This window comes from Gadus macrocephalus, chromosome 18 (genome assembly GCF_031168955.1).
Source record: "Gadus macrocephalus chromosome 18, ASM3116895v1".
NCBI lineage: Eukaryota > Metazoa > Chordata > Actinopteri > Gadiformes > Gadidae > Gadus > Gadus macrocephalus.
Window position 1 is genome coordinate 11,096,496 of NC_082399.1, and position 22,887 is coordinate 11,119,382.

The window sequence follows — 22,887 nt, forward strand, 5'->3', positions numbered from 1 at the left end:
TTCTAATTTGTTATTTTTAAATGTGTAACCTGTAGTGAAGGTAGTAGGCAAACAAGGCTTCCCTGTCTGCCCATTTCTGAGAGCCACTGTTCAGGATCAGCAGCACTACATGTGCCGCTGCATTGTGAACATTGTTCTCTAGTCGACACTGACACCTAGTGTCAGTGAAGGGAACGGACGCAAGTGGTGCCGTGACAAATGTTACTTCACAACCTGCCTTGCGTCAATAATAATGGTATTTTCTGGCTAACAATAACGTGTGCACTTCTATCAACCGGCACTGCCCTCATCTGCATGCACATAATTTGTTGTCAGTAAGATGCACACTTGCCTGAAGCAGGATGTGCGCTAACCACGGAGCTGAGTAGTGGGCGTTGCAAGGTTTTATTTTTTTTACCTGAGAGTGAAAATCTTTAGCCTGCGGTGATTCCGCATTCAGCAGGAAGCCCATCCTACCAGACTCCGCTGACATTTCTCAAAAAACGGTAGTCTTCCCGTAGCTATCGCTAAGCAACTTAAGAATAACTACGTCTAAAAGTTAAACTTCAAAAGCGAAAGTATGGAAACAATGGCGGACCTAAAGACTTTTTCAGAGGTAATTACGCAAATATTACAAGAAGTGCCAAGTGCGAGGAAGGGTCTCTCGGACAACCAGACCAACCTGAACCAAGTGGCCGAGTACTGCGAGAAGAAGTACCTGCAGGTGAGTCCACTCAGACTTCTACCACCGCAATCAATTGGAGACACGGTGGGCACCCGGAAATATTACACCTTTCTTTTACTTTATAGGCCTACCTATATTATTGTCATTAAAAAAAAAAATGCATACATTATCAGTACGAATCGAACATAAAGTTGTGATCTTCTTAATCACAATGTGTAACTTAAATTGGCAAAGGCAGAGGATCCAACGAAGGCTCTGGAGGAAACCAAGGCCTTGACCACCCAGGCGTTGGCCAGTGTGACATATCAGATAAACAGCCTGGCGTCCACTTTGTTGAAGCTGCTGGATTCTCAGGCCTCGCAGGTCAAAGACATAGGCGCCGCTGTCAACATCCTCTCTCAGGTGAGCGTGCACATCACAAAACCAGGTTTGCTTTTAGCGGCCGATTTGATAATTTACCCTTTGTTTAATACATTGTTCCTTATTGTGTTCAGTTTTTTGTAAGTATTCACTGCAACTCTTCAATGAATTAATGAATACCGAAAATGATGTCAGCTATTGTATTTGATAATTACGGAAATAAATAATCAATGTGTAATCAGAAGCATATTGAAAAAAAAAGAGCTTAATTCGCTTAATGCCTTGAAAACCATTCACTGTGGTAACGCACATTGACATGAATATCCAAGACTGTAGCCTTTGTACAGTGTGGTTCCTAATAGCCGCAGTTCTTCTCTCAACCAGACAGTGGCTGTTCACAAGGAGAAAGTGGCCAGGAGGGAGATTGGCTCATTTAGCATCCCCAAAAAGATTGCCCGTACCAAATGTATGACTTTACCCAAGTCCGGCATGGAACCCCAGCGGCGCTACACCAGAGAACCCGTCTCCTTCAACACCCTGGACTGCATTGGACACTCCTTTGAGGTAAAACTGTTGAAGTTCATCCAAACTATGTACTGAACTAGGTACTTAAACTAGGTCATGCATAAGCCGCTCTGGATAAAAGCATCTGCCGGATGCAAAAAACATCAGCGGCTGATCATGTCATGAATTTCTTTAACCAGATGTAGTTTCAGAAGCACTCATTGGTTCCTCCGATTGTGAGCTGCAGTGCTCGTGAGGTTTTAACATGATAATGGAACCGCGATTTGTCTTTCTGTCTCCCCATAGTTCCCTGTTCAGCCCGCCAAGAAGAGACCGGGGAGTACAGGAAGCACACACTCCATGTATGAACACCCATTTAACACCTTATAAAGTCACTCTCTTCATTATGCTTACATCGATGCAAATTGAAGTTGTGGATTACATTAGGGAGCCTGTATGAATCTCTGAGGCCTTTACTGCATCAGCAGACTAAAGCTATATAGGGGGTATATAATAATGATAGATTCTATTTATATAGCGCTTTTCTCACTTTCAAAGCGCTTAACATAACTTCATATAAGAGGTCGAAGGCTATGTGTGAAACTTGAGGTTTTGCTGTTGTTGCAAATAGCGTCAGCCATTTTAAACGTGTTAAACAAAAGAAACACAGGAAAGATGGGTCGTAATATACATGTAGATACACATGACCTTTACACCGTTAGGCGATGATATCCGTCTATATATAAATGTTTCAGTTGTGAGTTTGGTTCTATAAATTTAATAAATCTAAATGAACGGCATAAAAACATTCCTGCTTATGGTTGTCATATAGTTGGTCAGAATAAAATTGAAACTGGTTAATGAATACAGTTTTGATAGTGTCCTCAATGTCGATTACCATTTGTTTTTATTAAATACAATTTAAACACTTTTATATTAAATTGATTATATTTGTTGCTTTTCAGAAATCGTGGGCCTGTGGAGTGTCCCACGGTTCCTCCCACTCTACCCAGTGAGCCAATCAGCAGTGCCAGTGACCGTTACGGGTAAGGAGTCATTGTCCTTGCCTGACCAATGGGGTGCCTGACCATTTTGCATTGGACAGAGCGTGACAGCAGGGGTGCAAATGGAGAAGTGAAGCCCAAAGCACGCAGAACACGAATCTCTGTTCATGTTTGTAGCGTAACCCATAAAATAAATCGAAATATATTGTTTTAACGGAGCAAATCTGACATGACACGAAGGTTGCAGGGCATTGAATAGGACTCAAGTCGATCTTGGATGCGAACATTTGAAGACCTGTGATGGTTATTAAAGGCCTTTGTCAACATGAACCACGATTGTCACACTCTGATGACAACACTGCTGTACAGTTGGCCACTGTGGGAAACAATGTGCGTAAATTGTTAACCTATGCACACCGTTGTCAAACACTTTAAGGAAGTGCTTTGCAATGGGGCTGCGCTGATGTGCCGGCTGTGGTTTAGAACAGAAGAAAAGAGAAATGACACAACAGATGCTCGATAAAAGAGACTTGTGTGGGGATGATTTGACAGTGTATCGTTTCGCCACTGTCATTTTAACCCCAATGATTTTGTCTGCTCTGTGATGAATTCAATAGTTGTTAACCAGCCTGTATGACTTGAGTGGGAACCATCACTTAAGGGCGCTCTTAAGGCAGGCCATGGTTCCCACTTCATGCAGCACTGAGTAGAGGATAAATAACCATATTTGGGAGAATCCTTAGGTCCCTGTATACCTTTCAATTGTCAAGGCTTGTAGCGGCCCCATTAACTAATTTCATGCTCAATAGTGAGGATCCGAAAGGCTTTTCAATGTCAACAGCAGACTCAGATGATCGTGAACGTTTGCAAGAGTGCTAGTGGGTATCCCTTAAAGCGGAACTGAATCAAAATAGGAAGTGATGGTCAATGTAAGAATGGATGTCAGTCTGGCGTCTACTAGATCATGGCGTCTACTAGATCATTTACACAGCCGTGTGATTCCTACTGACAATACAGTCTATGCAGCCATACATGCAGTGCAGTGATATGAAATCGTCATATGAAAGAATCCAATCGGTTAAGGTTAAAGGAAGTAGTGGGGGTATTTCTGCATTGCTCCGGGGTTAAAGACCAAACTGAAATACATTACCATACTTTACAAGGAGTTACTCAACCTGACTCCATCAATAGTCTGATCATTCATTGTGCAGCTGGCCGGCTGCGGTCACGTAGTGAATCAATAAGATTCCGAAATAGTTGATTACCACCTGCGGCTCTCTCACTTCTCACAACTGTATCCAGAGGCAAATCCTATTCAATATCGTTCTAACTTCACCACAGATGTAAGCTGGCTTCAATGACAAGCTTTGGCTGCGACCAAGCTGGTGACGTATACAAGCTGTAGTTTTAAAATGGGAATATATATATTTATTCATGTTTAATTTTTTGGGAACCTTTTCTAGGCTCATCCTGCTGTGGATATTCATCAATATAAAGATGGACTCAAGTAGTGTATGTTGCTGTTCCACTTTCATGCGAGATAGAGATAATAACATGCTGCTTCAAGCTAGGACACTCCGTCCAATCAGAAAGGCATGAGGTTTAAGCACAATAATCAGGGTAGAGATAACTCAAGCTACTGGGGGGATGTGACCAACCTGAAACAGCCTGCTCACTGAATGTGCCACCACCTCAGGACCAACGCTCCTTTTCCTTTCCTCACCAAACCAGGTCCAGCCTTGGCATCGCCGTGGCCACTCCGTCCGTTCCCTCCTTCTCTTCTGGATCCAACTTTGGCGGTGACAGCCTACCTCCTCCTCCTCCTCCGTCTGAACATGGCTATTCAGACTCATCTCCACCCCCACCCCCGCCTCCCCAGCTCGGTTATTCAGACTCATCTCCACCTCCTCCTCCTCCTCCTCCACCTCCAGACTCAACCCAGGCTGGTTTTCCTGCTCCACCGCCACCGCCCTCCATGACCTCTCCCGGGGGCTTCCCTCCACCTCCTCCAACCGGCGGTCTATCGAACGGGAACCTTCCCCCGCCCCCACCTTCAATGCTTTCCTCAGGATCTCCTCCACCCCCACCCCCACCACCTCTGATGTCTCCATCAGGGGCACCTCCACCCCCACCTCCTCCGATGTCTTCATCAGGGGCTCCTCCTCCTCCACCACCTCCACTGCCTTCATCAGGAGCTCCACCACCACCACCACCCCCACCACCTTCCTGGCACTAATGAGCATTGAAGCTTAGCTCTGAGCTAAGAGGACTATTTTGATTGGTCAGAAACATTTCCCATAAAGCATTGCTGTTGGTTCTTCAAGGGTACTTGCTATATTTTTTTAATGGAAGTCTTTTGTTGATCTTTTATGCCTGTCTTCGTATGGATAACAGCACAGCAAAGACTGGGCATGGAACACAGGGATTTGTTTCTCCTCTCCACATGCAAGTTTATCCTTGAGCTGTGAAGATTGTTCACTCTCATTTTAGTGCTCTGCTTCCTCCCGTTGCTTCCTCTTTTACCTTCCCCAAACAATCGACACCATCACATGTTCTCATTCGTTGTATTCAAAACCTCAAGGCAATTTTGCAGATTTTTTTTCTTCTATAGAAATGCGTGTGGATGAGTAATATGTTTTGCCCAGAGATCTAAATTAAATACTTAGCTCTCAAGAGTGTGCATTCCTATGTACTGGATGACAACACGGCGCTTATATCAGTTGAACATGTTTCAACAGCACCTCTGCTGCATTCCTACACGGCAAGCTCAAACTTGGAGCTGCATGAGGATACATAAAGTGGCATTCTTAGCGTAGGTGAGCAAGAATATGTTTATAAATGAGCCGGCAAATGAATAATGTACTTGGGAGTTGTATTACAAAAAGCCAATATATGACCTGATACCATAACAACAAATATATCACGGCAGAAACTGGATCTAGGAACAAGAATTGTGTCTACCTAGTGTAAGTAAATGGACTGAATGGGAGTTTATTTGTAGCACTTCTACGTACGTTCTTTTGGGGTAGTCACAAGCCCACATTTTACCCACGCTATGTTGCTAGCCATGCCCAGAAGGGGAACTTTTGATGCAGATGAGTATCTGCATTATATTCTTCTTTCAGTCTTAAACATAATAAAGATTTTAATTTGATCTAAACACAAACAGGCAGGTATATTGAGAATTTGTGGGACAGGCATACCTGCTCCAACTTAAATGATTGGAGATAGGTGCTGTCAAGGTTACGTCACTCACACATTTCTACTTAGGGTGAGTTTAACTGCTCACGGACGCCATAAACGGACTCAATAGATAGGCAGCAGGCGGTTAATAACATCTGTGTTTTTTCCGAATCAAGCTGCTCGGGCTAATTGCAAAGGTAAGACAGACTTGTGTCAAGCTTTTAAATCGTGCTGTCGTTCATTTTCATTATTCCTGTTCATCTTCCTCACTTTGCTAGAGCTGAATGGAAGCATATTATTGATCAGATGAATTGTATTATTTTCTTACTAAATCAGATCAACCTGTCTTCACCTCTCATGTAAACTTAAATGTTTTAACTTTAAACCACATTTTAGTGATATATTGTAGTCAAGACATTCATGTAAAATACAACTTTCTGTTCACTATGAGCAAATAATTCATTATTACTCATTTTCGTTTACTAAATTGTTGTGTCAGTATTTCCATTAAATAAAATAGATGAAGTTCAATGTGCGTTTAATATTTTTGTGTTGTCTTATCCATGTAACTTTGTGAGCCATGCATATCATTGAATGCACATGACACAATGTCTAAATTCACCTATATATTTTGTTACTTTTAGTTATGTACTTTCAACCATTTCCATAACAACAAACCTTGTCACTTATCAATCATTAATTTATCTATTTTCTGCCTTTAGGTTGACAATTAGGTCAAATTGTGGCAATAGATAAGGGTTGAAGAAGTGGTGTCTCAAAGTTCAAGGTTCAAAACACTTGTAAACACAGTAACTTCTCAATGAGTCCTACAAGCCCATTGAGACATTATTGATTCAAATGATCATCGTGCTGATGCCTTGACGTACAGTGGTGACGCAGGATGATACAAAAGAGGGTTGAGGAGGTATTAGGATTAGGTTATGGAGATGATGGAGGATCAAATATTAGTGTTGTGTTAAACTGAAGTCAGAAATAAAACATCCCGGTCTCTTCACTGCCACAAAGATGGGCACATCATCACATGCTTCCGCCTTTTGTCTCTTCCTTTGTAGGTGTAAATCCCTGAAGTGGAAGCCACCATGTTTATATATTATACTAGCGTAGAGTGAGTATCAGCCTCTTCAACTACCCCTACTAGCATCGGTGTCTACCCATTTAAACTCCTTATTGACTGCACTACATGGGTTCTGGGTTTGGGTCCCACCTGTAGGCATCCTTGAGGAAGATGCCCTTACCCCTTTTAATTCCTGATCTTTAATGACATATAACTGAATTCAGCGTCAATCGCCTCGGCAAAGTGTTGCATAAATAGTCATGGCTTCAAAGTGATAGCAGTGATCCTGCAGGGTAAACACAATAAAAACATCCTTTGTCCCCTTCCAGGATCCCTTTCATATTCCTGGGATTGGCTCTCTCTCTCATGGTCTGCTGTTTGAAGAAAAACATCAAGCCAGAGGTTGAGGAGACCCTGGAACAGGACCTACGTCCCCCCATGTTCATCAGCCCCCTGTTCGAGGAGGGGGGCGTGGAGGCCCTCCAGGGAGGCAGGGTCTCTGAGCTTCACGGCCCACCTGCCTACGCTCTGCAGGACCACAACCCACCACCGCCCTATTGGGTACAGCCACCTGTTTAGGACACACACCGCACAACACACTACACTCCTATATTCTTGCCCGCATGAATATATATATATACACGTGTATCTATTGTTTATCATATACACGCACAACTAAACACACTACACTTGTATATTCTTGCCCTCATGAATATTTAAGTGTAAGCTATGTTTATAACGCACACAACATACTATACTTGTATATTCTTCCCCTCATATACAAGTGTAGTTTGTTGTTTATCACACACAACACACCATATTTATATATTCATGAGGGGAATATTCTATCTCCATTTCAGGGATATGTTCACTTTTTACCAAATATGAACAATAAATATTGGAGTGGTGATTTAAAAATAGATGCCGCATGTACTCTGCTTCTTCTGCTTTCTTTCAGGAAGCCTCCTAGTTCTACTCAGAAGCACATCATTCACACCGCAAACGCAGATTGGACAGAACAACAATGACATCATCAACACGCGCCACACACCCTATGCTCCACATGCATAGGATGGATTTTAAAGTTAAACTATGTTCATTTAATATGATGTAAATACCGTACTTCTACTTTTTTTGTGTATTTTATAAAGAAATGTTGAGTCCAATTAAATGATATACAAAATATACCCGTTTTTTGTGCGGTCCTGAAACCTGATAAAAATAAATCGGGTATAAATACAGAATAATAAAATAAACAAAAACCATGAAATTATAATTATGAAAGTTCACAATAAAAGCAGTCACAAAATCTTTGTTGAACGCTAAGAGGGTTCTGTAATATTACGCTCAGGAAAATAAGCGAAAATAAGGAATTATGAACTAAGACTTAATACCTAACTACAGTCCAAAAGCTTTACGGAATGTCAACTTTACAAATGTCTTTTCTTAAAAGACATTTGTAGTGTACTTAAAAGTAAAACTTAAAGGAAAATATTTTCGAGGATTTGACTTAGTTGACTAAGTTTATGCATTGAAATAACGTATCTGGATTTGAATTTCAACGTAATCAACGTCCCCACGTTGAATTTTTTAACGTTGAATATTTGATTTTGAATTTCTAACATTGAAAAATAAAGCTGAATAGGAGTTCAATTCAAATCCATATACGTTATTTCAATGCATAAATATTCAGTGCTTAGAGTTCAATGGCTTTTTATTTTCAAAATCCGATGGCACAGATTTACTTCCATAGAAGTGACTCAAACATTTTGTGGTTGAGAGGGCGTATCGGTTTCCACCATATAGGTTTCTACAGGACAAAATCTGTGTGGGGTTGGGGGAATCTAGTGGGGGATATGTTCAACAAAAGAACAAGGAATTGAAAGCTACTTACAATAGGCCTAGGCTATATTAATCTCCATGATGGCAGCAATGTTCCACTTTAAGCTGGAATTCACCAGTACATCAAAACCATGTGTCTTCTTTAGATTTTAGTTCCCTTTATTTATTCACAGTTCAGCAGCGGCATTCATTCAGAATCAGAGCCAACATTAAAGCTGCATTTAGGGCGACTATCACTACCCAGCCGAAAAATAGATGCGCTATAAATGGTTTTGTATATAGCAGTCAGGAACATGGGCATAGTTGTGGAAGTGCTGGTGTTAGAAAAAAAAAGTTGACGGGAATTAAAGTGCTGCACATCGACTGTACAAATGTAGATTATTCATCACAATAATTTTAATTCAGAAATTAAATGGAGTGGAATAGGCTAATAAAGTCTGATTTGTGAAATAAAATTCAGCATTCTGATAATAAAGTCAGAATACTTGGATAAAATCCGAATTCTGATAATTAAATCCAGCATTAAAGGTTCATTTAAGAAGGTTCTCACCCCTCATTTGTCGCCTGGTCGCGATGTCGAGTTTTTTTTAAAGTAGTTCACTAGCGTGCAATAATTTGCAGTGTCAGAATTCTGAAAATGTAGTCAGCATTCAGATTTCTCAGAATTCTCTGACACTGCAAATTAAAGCGCTACTACTAGCGAACTACTTTCAGCGTGACTGGAGAGAACTTCCTTAAATTAACCTTTAATGCTAGATTTGCATGAACGCTTTTGTGTGAATTAGTTTGGTTCTCTTTCATGGAAGCCGGAAGTGGGTGATTCCTGGGGCTTGCCCCATGAATTCAACCCATGCACACGCTCACACGCCACACTTACGCAGAGAAATTACCAGGATAGCGGCCACCAATTTGGGCCGCTATTTAACAGTGTTACAGGTAGGAATCAAATGTGTTTCCCGTAAGTAGGGTAACCAGACGTCCTCTTTTGCCCGGACATGCCCTCTTTTTGAGACACTTTTAAAAAATGTTTTGCGGGATTTCAAAATCGTCCAGGATTTTATTAAAGCCTCATACATGTTCACATTGAATTTGCGTTGCGTTTCTCTGGGTCGTTCAAAAACTAGTTAGGCTACGCCCTCCCCTACTCAGTTCTGTTCGCTTTGCATTGTTGGAAATGAGTAGGGGGAGTGGTTAAGTAGAGCCTTCAGATTGGACGGTTTGACTTACTCAGTTACCGTCGTGTTTTGTATTTATTTTTTTACCATTATTGTTTTATAGGGACAAACATTAACAAATTTCTCCTACAGGGGATTGATAAAGTTCTATCTAGACTATTGAACAGAAAGAAACACTTGGTCATACTTTACACACTTTACCACAGCATTGGCCTAATGTCATAGATATATTTTCGGCATTGGACTGAATGCCACATAAATATATAATTATGTTTTTGCACGTTTGCAACGTTTAAAAGTTCAGGGTATAAAGTTCAAGTATATGCCTCTACTTGTATTGCTTAAGCCAATAGCCTTTTGAGGCAGTGTTTTTTCTGAACATTAGGGTTAAGGGCCAATAATGCTTACTATCATACGTTAGTTACCAGGTCTGTGGACACATTTGTATGCAGTCACATGTAGATAACATGTTATGATGGTGTAGCCATGCATGTTGTTTTATTGTTAATATGTAAATTTGTTTTTTATTGAAAATACTTTGTATAGATGAATTATCCCCAAACTTGTCATCGTAACACCTTTGAAATAAACATGACTTAACATGGCAGATACCTGTGTATTGTTTATCATATGCGGTAAGAGTGTAACGTTTTCAACTCAGTTCCTTGGTAGAACCTACTTACAGTAAAAATCACTTCTGATGGAAAAAAAGATGTGTATGAAAAACACTTTTCTTATCTATTGTTACTATGATATTGTTTAAAATGTACGTATATATTGAAAAAATATATAGCGTATAAAAAGTGGCTGGTAAAAAAGATGAGTGGCAGGTAGATTTTTAAATCTACCTGCCACAGTGGCTGGTGGGCAAAAAAGTTAATTTCCATCTCTGATATACAGGTATATATATACACACACACATACACACAAACACACACACACAATAAAAAACGATACACAAATTTGATAATAAAAATATTCTTTCTTTTCTCATACTAATGTGTCGGAAAACCTAGAAATTCAAATATGTCTGAACATTTGGATGTCTGAATAAGGATTACGATCGCTTACATACTACACCACTATCACTAATAATAACATTTTGTATTATTAAGTCATTTTAACCAAAGGGAATTTGAGGGATCTTTTGGTATGTCATGTCAGGAGCAGCTAGGGGTTAGGCATCTTGCTCAAGTATGTCTATCGGGGGACATAGGGGCTCGAACCAACAACCTATCAGCTGGAAGTCTTACAGCTAAACCCGCTAGTTTCGGACGACCAGGCCGTTGAACGGGACCCAAAAGAAGCAATAAATGCATTATATATCATTATATCTAGGATTTTTTTAGGCCTACTACTAATGGAGGAATTAGTGCAACTTTTATAACAGTAGGCCCAACGGCCCAGTTCACAACTTGACATAGGCCATAGTTTTCGAATTTAGTTATGTGTCTCCATAAGTGAGAACCATGGTTATTGATACAACCCTATAGTTGGGTCTGACCGAAGGTGCAGCCAGTTTCTGTTCCAACAGAAACTGAGAGTATACGACTATTTATGTAGTGAATCGAGCGGCCTATAGGTGCTGCGCAGTGATTTGCTGCAAAAACAACCGTCACTATTCTAAGTCAATTGGGAAAATGTACATTTGTGGAAACGCAGCGCGACAGGCCCTCCTCCCTGAAGTCTAGGAGACAGGCGGGGATGGAGAGTGATGACATCATACCTTATCATCTCTCTCCCCCTCCACGGTACACTTCCCCTGACCCCTCGCCGCCGCCATGTGAATCGTCATGGGGCAGTAGAGGTCATGGTTGCAATCATGTCCTCTGTTGCTTTTTATTTTTTATGGTGTTCATAGCCTCAATAAATCTTGAAATTCAAAGGTAGTATAAGGGTGTTCTCTTAGCAGACTGCAGCTATGACAGACTGTAGCCATGGATCCTATTTTTTAGCGGAAGTAGGAAATAATTTAGAAATATTATTCTATTTTTTATTTTTTGTTAATTCACTTTGTGTATCAATATCAGCCAACTTAATATTTTGTAATAAGCCGATAAAGCCATTATCGAAAAAATAAATGTATTTTCACGATAATGACGGATATATAATTCCTGTAACAAATATTATAACAAATAATTAAACCACCATATATATATATATATTTGTTTTTTCTTAATAACTCACTGTCTGAACATAGGTCGGACTTGTGTGTGTGTGGGACATTTATTTCCCGCGCAGTTTGACCCCTATCCCAGTTCCCTGAGCCCCATGACCCCTGATCCCATAGTGTGCAGCTGTGGCTGACAGGAATAGACGCGGGCAAAGCGGTGCTCCAAAGGTTTTCTTTTTTTAATACACTTCTTGAACATCAAAAGTACAGCGCTATGGAGCGGCTGCACCAGGACCAGAACCCTCTCAGAGCACCGAATATCTTCTCTGTGTTGTTTGTTTACATTACAATATTTACACGTTTGAGAAAAAAAATAAGCATCCGAACACAGAGGTTTGTCGTGGGATTTTTGTTTTTTTAGGATAACCTACAATCCAAAAAGTATAGTTGTCGAGTGTGAAATGGTGGATGTGTGATAGTATCCTTGGCTTCGGAGATAAGTTAAGGCCAAAGTAAATTTCAAGCAACAATTGCAGTGGTCTACCACTACCCTATTGAAAATGAAACTCTCTGTTTTAATCTGACCTTTCGCTGTGTTCAAACTATCGGAAAAACATCTCTTACCATCAGTCTGAATAAAATATTGTAGGTAGGCCTATGTTTGGTAACTTTGTTCCTGATGCTATAGTCAATAAATATTTTTGGTATTATCGAGATACAAACAATAGCTTACAACAGTATTTATTATATGTGGAGTTTTAAATATAATGCTCCAGGATTGTCTGGATGTGCTTGCTGTAATGTTCATGAATCAGCCCATTCAGACTAATCAGAAAAGTAAAAATGCAGTATAGGGCAGAAATTATGAATGTTATAACAAAATATACACCTTTTTGTGATAAATTATGAGCTGAGACACGACTGATTTCACAATTCAGTGAGGTTGCTATATTGTGTAAGTGCACATATATATGTGTATGTGTCTATCTGTGTGTGTATTGCATTTGTATGTGTTTGGTTACTGATAATCTATTGCTATTCATCTTCCTAACACAATTTACTCCATCCAGAAGGAAAAGCATTTTTTTGAATATACAATCGTGTGATCAAACAGTAGAATATACATAATTTATATAAATATGACCCCTGACTTTTCTTTCAGTGCTGTGCCCTTAACTACCAATATAATGTTAACTGCAAGATCTTTTCAAAATGTTTAAAAAGGCCAAATAAATTCCACTTCCTTCTCTTCAGAAAAGCACTGTGTCACCTAGCCAATCGAGTGAATCTTGTAACCCAACATTGTGTTTGTTTCCTCCACAATCTACACACGCACTCATACCACACACACGATTGCACAATATCGGAGAGCCAACTATAGAGCCTGTTCTGTTCTTACGAAAAACGTAATTATTCAAAATGAATCAAGAACAAAAACCAACGTAACGTCATGGTCAACAAAAGAGTTCTAGGTACAAAACAACATAAGGCTGGTTTTTCGCACTTAAAATGTGATGCTTCCTTCTTTCCAAACGCTCTGCGCGACAGAGCTAGCCAACACTGTGTTTTCCCGCTCTTTCCAAATCCCCATTTGGGCAGCCATTTTCTACTGTATCCCAAGACCAGCACAACCTCCTCCTTTAACCCATAACCTTCGACCTCTGACCTCGGTTCTCTTCAAGGTCGGTCACGGCTCCTCTTCGGGGCGGCAGGGTCAGGGTGGGGGTCAACCCTTCTAGAAGACCCAGCTCACTGGCACCCACTGCTGCTCGGAGGACAGCCGCTCCAGCGCTAGCCGCAGGCCACGGAAGGCGGACTCCAGGCCATCGTTGACGATACAGAGGTCAAAGTAATGTCCGTACGCCCGCTGGATACGTTCACTCTCGTCCACCGTCCTCTTCAGCTCAGAGTCCTGCGGCGGGTGAGAGACAGTGAGCACGAGAGAGAGAGAGAGAGAGAGAGAGAGAGAGACAGTGAGCACGAGAGAGAGAGAGAGAGAGAGAGAGAGAGAGAGAGAGAGTGGAATCCCAGAGACAGGAGTTAGCAGCAGATAGATTGAGAAGATGAGTTAATTAGGTGGGGATGAATACGATCAGCGGGCAATTAGCGGCAGAGGCGGAGGGCAACAGAGCTGAGAATAAGGACAAGTGACTCTCTATTAAGCCAGAGGACCATGGCTTGTTAGCTTTTGGATTCCTCTGTATTAAGGCAGAATGAATATATATACAATGAACCCATTATGATTAAAAAAGATTGACCTTATTTTTGATGTATCGGCATGAAATAAAAATTTAATACAGAGCTCTGTTCCAATTTGCAGGAAAGAGATCGCAGTCGCCCGGATATTCCTTGCTTCTCTATTCAGCACTTACAATTGGAACGACCCAATCCTGTTTAACATCAACGGGACCTCACCGTCATCTGCTTGGTGACCACTCCCGACTCGATGGCCGTCCGGTTCATGGCCTTCAGCACCTCGTAGTCGGGGGCCTCGATGAAGACCACGTAGGGCAGGAACTCGGCCGTCCTCAGGGTCTTCAGGGCCTGTGAGGAACAATCACAGACAGCAACAGTTCATGTTCAACTGTTCAACCGCAGGCCGAGTTCACTTCAAGCAAAGAAGGTGTTTTTTGCATGCACAAGGCACCGCCAGGATGCGCCGGGACAGCTCGTCTCTAATTGAGCGTGTTACTAATGATTCGCTCCATCACACTCCTTGGTCCTGGAGGGGAACTGGGGGAATGTGCTCAGACTACTGAGGCCAACGGTGGAACCAGCCTCACATAGTAAGGGTGTGTCTGGTGTGTGACGCAATATGGAAGAGGGAGAGAGGAAGGGAGGGAGGAAGGGAGGATGGAGGGAGGAGGGATGAGAGTAAGGACAGGGGGAGGGAGGAAGATCAAGAAAGAGGAAGGGAGGATGGAGGGAAGAAGGAAGGAGAAAGGGAGAGAGACAGAGGAAGAAAGTGAGGGGGAGCAAGAAAGATGAAGGGAGGATTGAAGGAGGAAGGATGAAAAAAAGGAGGGAGGGAGAGAGAGAGCTGAAGGAAGGGAGGGAGAGCAAGAAAGATGAAGGGAGGATTGAGGGAGGAAGGATGAAAGAAGGAGGGAGGAAGGGAGGGAGGGAGGGAAAGAGAGATAGAGGATGGAAGGAAGGGACAGCAAGAAAGATGAAGGGAGGATTGGGGGAGGAAGGAAGAAAACAAGGAGCGAGGGAGAGATTGATAGAGGAGGGAGTGAGGGAGTAAGGAATAAATCAAGTAATAAAGGAAGGAAATGAGGTGGGATCATGGGCACATGCAGTATGCATGAGAAAAGCACTCAGAATGAGGGGAACGACGGAACCAAAAAGGAAGAGACGTGACCCTGCAACAGGCGAGAGTGAAACACACCTGGGGGTTGACGTCCAGAATGCAGATCTTCCCAGTGTCGACCACCTCGTGGATGGAGTTGATCTTGGTGCCGTAGACGTTGCCGTCGTACTCGCCGTGCTCCAGGAAACGCCCGCTCTTGATGTCGCAGTCCATCTCGGTGCGAGACATGAAGGAGTACATCTGTCCGTCCTTCTCGTCCACCTTGGGTTTCCTGGAGGTGACTGGGGTCGAGGAGAGGTCGGGATTTAAGCCCTGACACTGAGTCACCGCTTCTAAAACTATCAAGGGTGGAAACCAGATGAAAACGACCGAAGAGTTTGTAGAACAACGGTAGGAAGACACAAATTAAGAAACTACAAAGCCAGAGGTTGCATCAATCTCCCACTATCTATCTCTATGTCTCTCTACCTCTCTCTTGTTCTTTTGTTGGGGAGACTATAGAGTGTGGATGACAATTATGACTTCTATAATTACCTAGCCTTTGGATTGCATCATGCCCCTGTAACCTTTCAAAGGTCAGTAAACGTGGTGTTATCTGGCGTCCCCAATTAGACCACTTATCTAGATGATATGGCGGCGTATTTCCAGCACATGGTCACAGCATATGCAGATTCTGACGATGGTATCTGAGAGGTTGGCAAAGGCCTCTTAAACTCCCAATCTGGCATAAATGGGACTTAGGCAAAGCAACAGTCACCTACTGGGGTGAGCATCTGGGTCGTGCACAGGTTTGTCCAATTTAAGCCAAGTCATGGCCATCCCATGAACAAACGCGAGTTGCGGCGGTCTCTCGGCATGGCAGGCTACTGCCTTTTGCCCCATTGATACGCTGACGATGGGGATGATGGTGATGAAGATGACAGGACTTACAGGGGGTGGTCGTGGCGTAGCGCTGGGGGTCCCACACCAACAACTTGTTCTTCAGACTGCGACGGCCCACACCCTGCGCACCAATCAGAACCAGCGTCTTCCTCTTGAAGGGCGGGACTTTGGCCACTTCTTCGTAGATCCTCAACTCATGGCGGTCAAATTCTAGAAGGTGACAGAACATGACAGGTAATGTTAATGGTTAATGGTTAATCAGTAGAATAAATCCAAAAAATACATTGAAAATAATTTATAAATGTATATATACATGAAAAACAAACATAATAGAGATATAAATGGAGGAAGTACATCAAAAATCGAAAATCCGTACCTGCATTTTTGGTCGTCAAGTACATCATCTTCTTTTTCTTCTTGCCGCCCATTCCGGCACACAGGGGACCTGAGGAAGGACGGCACACAAAACCATGGTGATGTGCTCGCAAGGCTACACCTGTCTCAGCTGTGATGTTGGTAACATGTAACCATAAGCGATTCAAGCTGCAGTAACTACTGTCTACCACCAGATGGCAGTGCAAACCAATAAAAGCTTCTTCGTTACATTGTCAGAGAGAAACCGGGCTCAACAGAGTGCATCTATCCATCCATCTGGTGAAAATGGTGGAATAGAGGCATTCTGGAGAGGTTTTCGTGGATTTCACAGAGAAGGACAAAGGCTGTAGAGTCACGTGTGGTTTATTAAGGATTCAGTCCTGCTATCATGACGGGTAGGATGACGTTTGCCAGCGTGCCTACTGCCATTCCACCCTAATGTCATCATTACAAGGCACGCATGGATGCCAACACCCGGATTTAGTCAGTGAGGCGCAATTAGTTTGAATAAATCAATATTTCCAACGGTATGGGAATAGAACAAGAAGCTACCTTTGAACGCCGCTTGAAAATAGCATGCATAGTCATTTCCCTCGCCTAATTGGAAGCTGACGTTTGCACAGCTCAATGTTTGATTTAAATTCATTATTATAATTACATCATGCAAATACACACAGCACACACACCCGTACACACAGAAAATGTGTGATTGGTAGAAGCAATAGATCCTTTATGTCGTCTTGTCTCCCCTCTCCAAAGAGAGACAGAAATATTAGAAAACCTAGCACTGGCCGGTACCTTCATCCTCCTAATCTATTGCCGTGCAGCCGCTGCCCTGAAGTACCGCCGGTTCAAACCCCCAGCCCCCGACTCAAGTGCCGGCAGACAGCTGTGTCCTTTAGGAGCCATAAGGATGGAAGGGAGGGCGGGGGTCCTACCCTCCCACCCTCCTACCCTTCACCCCCCCACCTGAAGGGTACCAGGTGTGTGGCCGAGACCCAACACCTGGTACACAACTTACTCCCCCCTCCCCAAACACCAAAGCACCTGCATCTTTGGGCGGCAATCTCAGTTCGTTCTCCCCCCTCTCACCCCACTTCATCGATCCGTGAAGATTAAACGCTACGCGCACCCTGAGGAGAGAACCCTACGCCAGCCGACGATTCTACCTGTGCGCTAAAGTCTCTCTCTACCTCTCAAGTCAAAGTCTCTCTCTCTCTCTCTCTCTCTCTCTCTCTCTCTCTCTCTCTCTCTCTCTCTCTCTCTCTCTCTCTCTCTCTCTCTCTCTCTCTCTCTCTCTCTCTCTCTCTCTCTCTCTCTCTCTCTCTCTCTCTCTCTCTCTCTCTCTCCAGTTCCTCCCCCGTCGTCGTCAGCGGCGGCGCCCCACCACGTGACGGAGGAGGCCCGTGAGCCACCGCTTCGTGGGCGGGGCAGCAGATGTCTGTTTGGCGAGGCTGTTTTATACGGGCTGAGTCACGGTGCTGCCGCTCGCTGCTCCATTACATCACCGCCGGACTGTTCCTCAGCAAGGCCCGCTGTGCTGGTGTGTATTCTGTGTGTGGAATGGTAGCACTGCGACAGTGTGCGTTGATGCAACACACAAAAAGATCACACAACCGCACGTCCCAAAACAATAACGAAATACGTGGTTTTGGGATTTTTTTGTGTGTGTGTATGTATGTGTGTGTGTGTATGTGTGTGTGTGTGTGTGTGTCAGTGTTTGTGCGTAAAAGTGTACGTCTGCGTGTGTGTATGTGTATGCGTGTATGTGTATCTGTGTGTTTGGCTGTGCACATGTATGTCTATGTGTATGTGTGTGTGTGTGTGTGTGTGCGTGTGCGTGTGCGTGTGCGTGTGTGTGCATGTGTGTGTGTGTGCGCATGTATGTCTATGCGTATGTTTGTGTGTATGTGTATGTGTATGTGCGCGCGTGCGTGTGTGTGTGTGTGTGTATCAGAGTGTGTATCAGTGTAGAGTTTGGCTGATGAGTCGATGCACATAAAGAAGACAGCTGGTGGGAAGTCAGGCGCGCCCCTCTGCCAGGGCGGTTGGCCGGGGCCGCTGGCAGGCGCCGCTGGCCCAGGCTGGGGCGGGGGTGGGGTGGGGGGGTGGGGGGGTGGGGGGTACCTGCGGTGACCAGCTCCATGTCCTTCTTCACGAAGGCTTTCCGCTTCTCCTCCAGCAGCTGGCTGGGGATGAGGCCCGCGCTGCCGCCCCCCAGGTGGCAGGCCTGGGGAGGGGAGAGCCCCCGGAGACAACGGGGGGGAGACCGTCACGCTTGGTCCAGGGGAGGTCAGCCACCCACACACACCCACACCCACGTATGAGGCGTCGGACAAACGGACTGGCAGATGTGTACGCGGGCACACACACTCACACGCGCACACAAAGGCACACACACACACACACACACACACACACATCTAGACACACATACATACAATTTCACTGGAGCTTAGACGGATGTATGCATGTGGCACGTGCATGCATGGATGTGTGCTCACACACACACACACACACACACACACACACACACACACACACACACACACACACACACACACACACACACACACGCAAATGAAGATAAATGCAGGGTAAGTTATTCTCATGGTTAGGGTGTTACGAGGTTTAGGGGTTCGAGGTTCACAACCCCCAATTTCCAAATCCTAGCATACATGGTAGCATCCATTGAGCAAGGTGTGTTTTTCATCCATTGAGCAAGGTGTGTTTTTTTCTACCTTCTCTTGTCATCCCTGTAAGTTGCCTTGATTAAAAGCATGTTCTAAATAACTAAATAGTAAATAGTAAATACACAGAGGTCATCTAATTGTGTGTGTGAGGAGGGGGCGTGGCTGAGCTGACCTGCCACCAGTTGAGGTCTTCCTGGTTGAAGATCTGCAGGATGTCTGCCCGGGCGAAGCTAAGCCCCGCCTCCTTGCAGGGGATCAGGTTGTCGTGGGAGGGGTCGTAGTCAAAGTGGCACTTCACAAAGGCCTGTGGGGGAAGGAGAAGAGACGCGTTCGGTTCATACAGACGCACGTCAGAACTGAACCACAACGATTGACGCTGTAGAGTAGACTGAATACATGCATTGATTGGTAGAAAAAGAAAAAAGGCAATTAAAGAAAAGAAAAAAAAGGAAAGAAACAAAAAAAATGAATAAATGAACAAATTTTAATAATTGATGAGAAAAGAAGGAAGACATTGAAAATAAATCCTCCTGCCATCAGTCAGTTTTGCTCTTTCAACTCTGCCCATTTTTCTCTGTCATTCCTGAACAGCGTTGTTCCATCGCATTACACCAGGGTCTGTGACAACTCTGGCCGGGGATGGGACTCGCTCCATTGTGCTCGGGTGTCACCCGCGCTACGTGACCCTGCGCTCGATAGCGGAGAACGCGGTGGTCCAAATCTATCGCCACGCCAGAGCACTCTCATGTGGGAGAGGGTTCTGACAGTCAGCCCAGCTCTTCCCCTCCCTCCCCCCCCCCCCCCCCCCCCCCCGAAGATACCCCGAGGCAGCAAGCCTGACACACACAGAGAGAGAGAGAGAGAGAGAGAGAGAGAGAGAGAGAGAGAGAGAGAGAGAGAGAGAGAGAGAGAGAGAGAGAGAGAGAGAGAGAGAGAGAGAGAGAGTTGATTGCGAGAGAGAGAGAGAAAGAGAGATAGAAATTTAGAGGTAGAGAGAGGTGTAAGCAAGGGAGATATACTGTATATATTTATATATATATATAACAATGATGGAGAAAGAGAGACAGAGAGGCTGAAACAGTGGATCGGAGATGTTGAGCGTTAATGCGATGGCCAGAGAGGGATCAACAATAGATGGTGGTAGCATAGAGACCCGGGTAGGTAGTGGCCAAGGGAGAGAGGGATGGACCCAGAGAGAGAGAGAGAGAGAGAGAGAGAGAGAGAGAGAGAGAGAGAGAGAGAGAGAGAGAGAGAGAGAGAGAGAGGTGGGTAGATAGTAATCACCATACAGAGAACACAGTGACAAGTAGACCCAGAGGGCGAGTGAGATGAGGAAAGAGTTAAAGTGAGGGAGACAGAGGTAAAGGGACAAAGTATGTAGCCATGGCAACCAGCCCCATCGCCAGCTCTTGATGGTTCTCTAGGACTGAACCGGTGTGTGAGAGCTGGTGCTGCTAATGCTGTGAGTGAGTGAGTGAGTGAGTGAGTGAGTGAGTGAGTGAGTGAGTGAGTGAGTGAGTGAGTGAGTGAGTGAGTGAGTGAGTGAGTGAGTGAGTGAGTGAGTGAGTGAGTGAGTGAGTGAGTGAGTGAGTGAGTGAGTGAGTGAGTGAGTGAGTGAGTGAGTGAGTGAGTGAGTGAGTGAGTGAGTGAGTGAGTGAGTGAGTGAGTGAGTGAGTGAGTGAGTGAGTGAGTGAGTGAGTGAGTGAGTGAGTGAGTGAGTGAGTGAGTGAGTGAGTGAGTGAGTGAGTGAGTGAGTGAGTGAGTGAGTGAGTGAGTGAGTGAGTGAGTGAGTGAGTGAGTGAGTGAGTGAGTGAGTGAGTGAGTGAGTGTGTGTGTGTGTGTGTGTGTGTGTGTGCGCGCGTGTGTGTGTGTATAACATCTCGCCCGTTGTAACTGCCATCGTTAATGCAGCAGAGAAAGATATACTTTAGACATTAGTACCTAACGAAGCTTGGGGCATGTCCACAACCGTGTTTTCAGTGGGTTAAGGCTGGCTGGGCTCCCCAGCAGAAAATCTAAACAATTAGCAAAGTTCTGCTCCATATCAGCAGTGATAGGCAGCCTGGCCGTGTGGCGCAGGAGATGTTTTTTGTACCCTTGAACAATGACTTATCTTATCTCTGAAATATTTGAATCTTGTCTCTTGTAATGTGATTGGTGGATTCAAATAAAGAATTAAATGTGTGTGCGTGCGTGCGTGCGTGCGTGCGTGTGTTTCGTGCACACACATTGCAGTGCGTGCACACACCCACACATTCCCGACAACACATACCTACACACAATCACACAGGCACTCACACACTCTGAATTTTTGCTTGACTGTAAGAGGCTTTGGCTTTCAAATTGTCCAAATACAAACACTTGTAGTAAATGCAGATCCCTAACACAAGGCGTCAGTCGTCTGAGATACAGTCATGAGCGCCACAAAACATCAGAGGCCAGAGAAGATGAAACCTAATCAACAGCATTGTCAAACTGCCCGGGAGTGTTTCTCAACCTCCCTCCCACACAGGCCTCTCCTTAATGTAGGGACTCCACCGAACCAGCCTCAACCAATCAGACAGCCCGACAGACAGCAGGCTACACCGAGATACCAGCGCACTCTGTGACAGCCACAGCAAATAAACACACAATGAAAGACAAAGAAACACTCGGGGCCGCCGCCGCCAAATTCCCGCAAATCCCCACGAGGATGGCAGGAAGGGGGGAATCGACCAGAAGAGGGGGGGGGGGGAAGTGACAAGTCGGGGCCAAAATGTCCTAAAAACCAAACACGATAGCGATGGAAACAGACTGGTAATAGAGCGGTAAGCCGCTGGAAGGCCATTACTGTCACCGGCGTGTGGGAGCCTGTGGCGTCTGAGCCAAACGGTTTTACATTTTACCAATTCAACTGAAAAACCGAGATATGGCTTACAGAAACGTGTGTCCCCTGTTGCCCTTATTGACATGCTTATTGTGCCGCTGGGAATTTTCTCCTGTGATGTAGCTCTGCAACTCTTTACTGTATGCAGCGCCGCCAAGGCAGGGGCTGAGTTAACCAGCGTGACCAAACAGCCAGCCGTGTGGTGCTGCCAGCCAACCGCCCGCTCTGAGTGAAGAGCCCCTGAGTGTAATACAGTGACAGATAGAGAGAGAGAGAGAGAGAGAGAGAGAGAGAGAGAGAGAGAGAGAGAGAGAGAGAGAGAGAGAGAGAGAGAGAGAGAGAGAGAGAGAGAGAGAGAGGGAGACAGAGACAGAGACAGAGACAGAGACAGAGACAGAGACAGAGACAGAGACAGAGACAGAGACAGAGACAGAGAGGGAGAGGGAGAGGGAGAGAGAGAGAGAGAGAGAGAGAGAGAGAGAGAGAGAGAGAGAGAGAGAGAGACAGAGAGAGACAGAGATAGAGAGACAGAGAGAGAGATGGATATTGACAAATCCTTCAGCAAGTCTAAAACTCAACAGATTACATATATGGCTTTGCTCTCTCGCTCTTCAAGTGTTGGTTTTGATATGCAAGCATCCTCTATCTACATCGCGTGTGTTGACAGCCTAAGACCAGCCGTAAAGAGCGGCGCTGTGAGGATCCGGTCGGGGTCTCAGCGTCGCTGCTGTTTCACAAGCGGTGCCTCAGAGGCCTTTGATGTGCAAATGTTGCAACTGTCAAGCGCTGCTTTGAGTTGATCAGGATCAATCAGGATCAGGGCGCGGTTTGTAGTGTC

General features: G+C 44.4%; 2 protein-coding genes across 9 annotated transcripts in view; one reads left to right on the plus strand and one right to left on the minus strand.

The window, feature by feature from the left end:
- The first annotated feature begins 285 nt into the window (after window positions 1-285).
- abi3b (ABI family, member 3b) lies at window positions 286-7,975 on the plus strand. Of its 4 annotated transcripts, none has more exons than XR_009522753.1 (9): window positions 286-703; window positions 899-1,066; window positions 1,409-1,588; window positions 1,835-1,890; window positions 2,494-2,574; window positions 4,264-5,912; window positions 6,789-6,841; window positions 7,120-7,351; window positions 7,749-7,975. XR_009522753.1 is itself a non-coding variant. In XM_060036017.1 (6 exons), the coding sequence occupies exons 1-6, from the start codon at window positions 560-562 to the stop codon at window positions 4,766-4,768; spliced, it is 1,134 nt and encodes a 377-aa protein (XP_059892000.1). In that variant the 5' UTR covers window positions 286-559; the 3' UTR covers window positions 4,769-6,246. The 4 variants fall into 4 exon arrangements, 1 of the variants encoding a protein (XP_059892000.1); XR_009522755.1 differs by having other exon boundaries at window positions 7,753-7,975; XR_009522754.1 differs by lacking the exon at window positions 6,789-6,841.
- A 1,874-nt stretch (window positions 7,976-9,849) lies between these two features.
- Window positions 9,850-22,887, minus strand: part of mpp2b (MAGUK p55 scaffold protein 2b) — a 43,027-nt gene continuing 29,989 nt past the window's right edge. For all 5 annotated transcript variants that reach the window (XM_060036016.1, XM_060036014.1, XM_060036013.1 and 2 more), the window contains 8 exons: window positions 19,356-19,487; window positions 18,618-18,720; window positions 16,492-16,560; window positions 16,164-16,325; window positions 15,312-15,514; window positions 14,336-14,464; window positions 12,654-13,832; window positions 9,850-12,596 (listed from right to left, as the gene is read on the minus strand). In XM_060036016.1, the coding sequence (XP_059891999.1) occupies window positions 13,656-13,832; window positions 14,336-14,464; window positions 15,312-15,514; window positions 16,164-16,325; window positions 16,492-16,560; window positions 18,618-18,720; window positions 19,356-19,487 (975 nt within the window). In that variant the 3' untranslated portion in view covers window positions 9,850-12,596; window positions 12,654-13,655. The remainder of the gene's footprint in view (window positions 12,597-12,653; window positions 13,833-14,335; window positions 14,465-15,311; window positions 15,515-16,163; window positions 16,326-16,491; window positions 16,561-18,617; window positions 18,721-19,355; window positions 19,488-22,887) is intronic.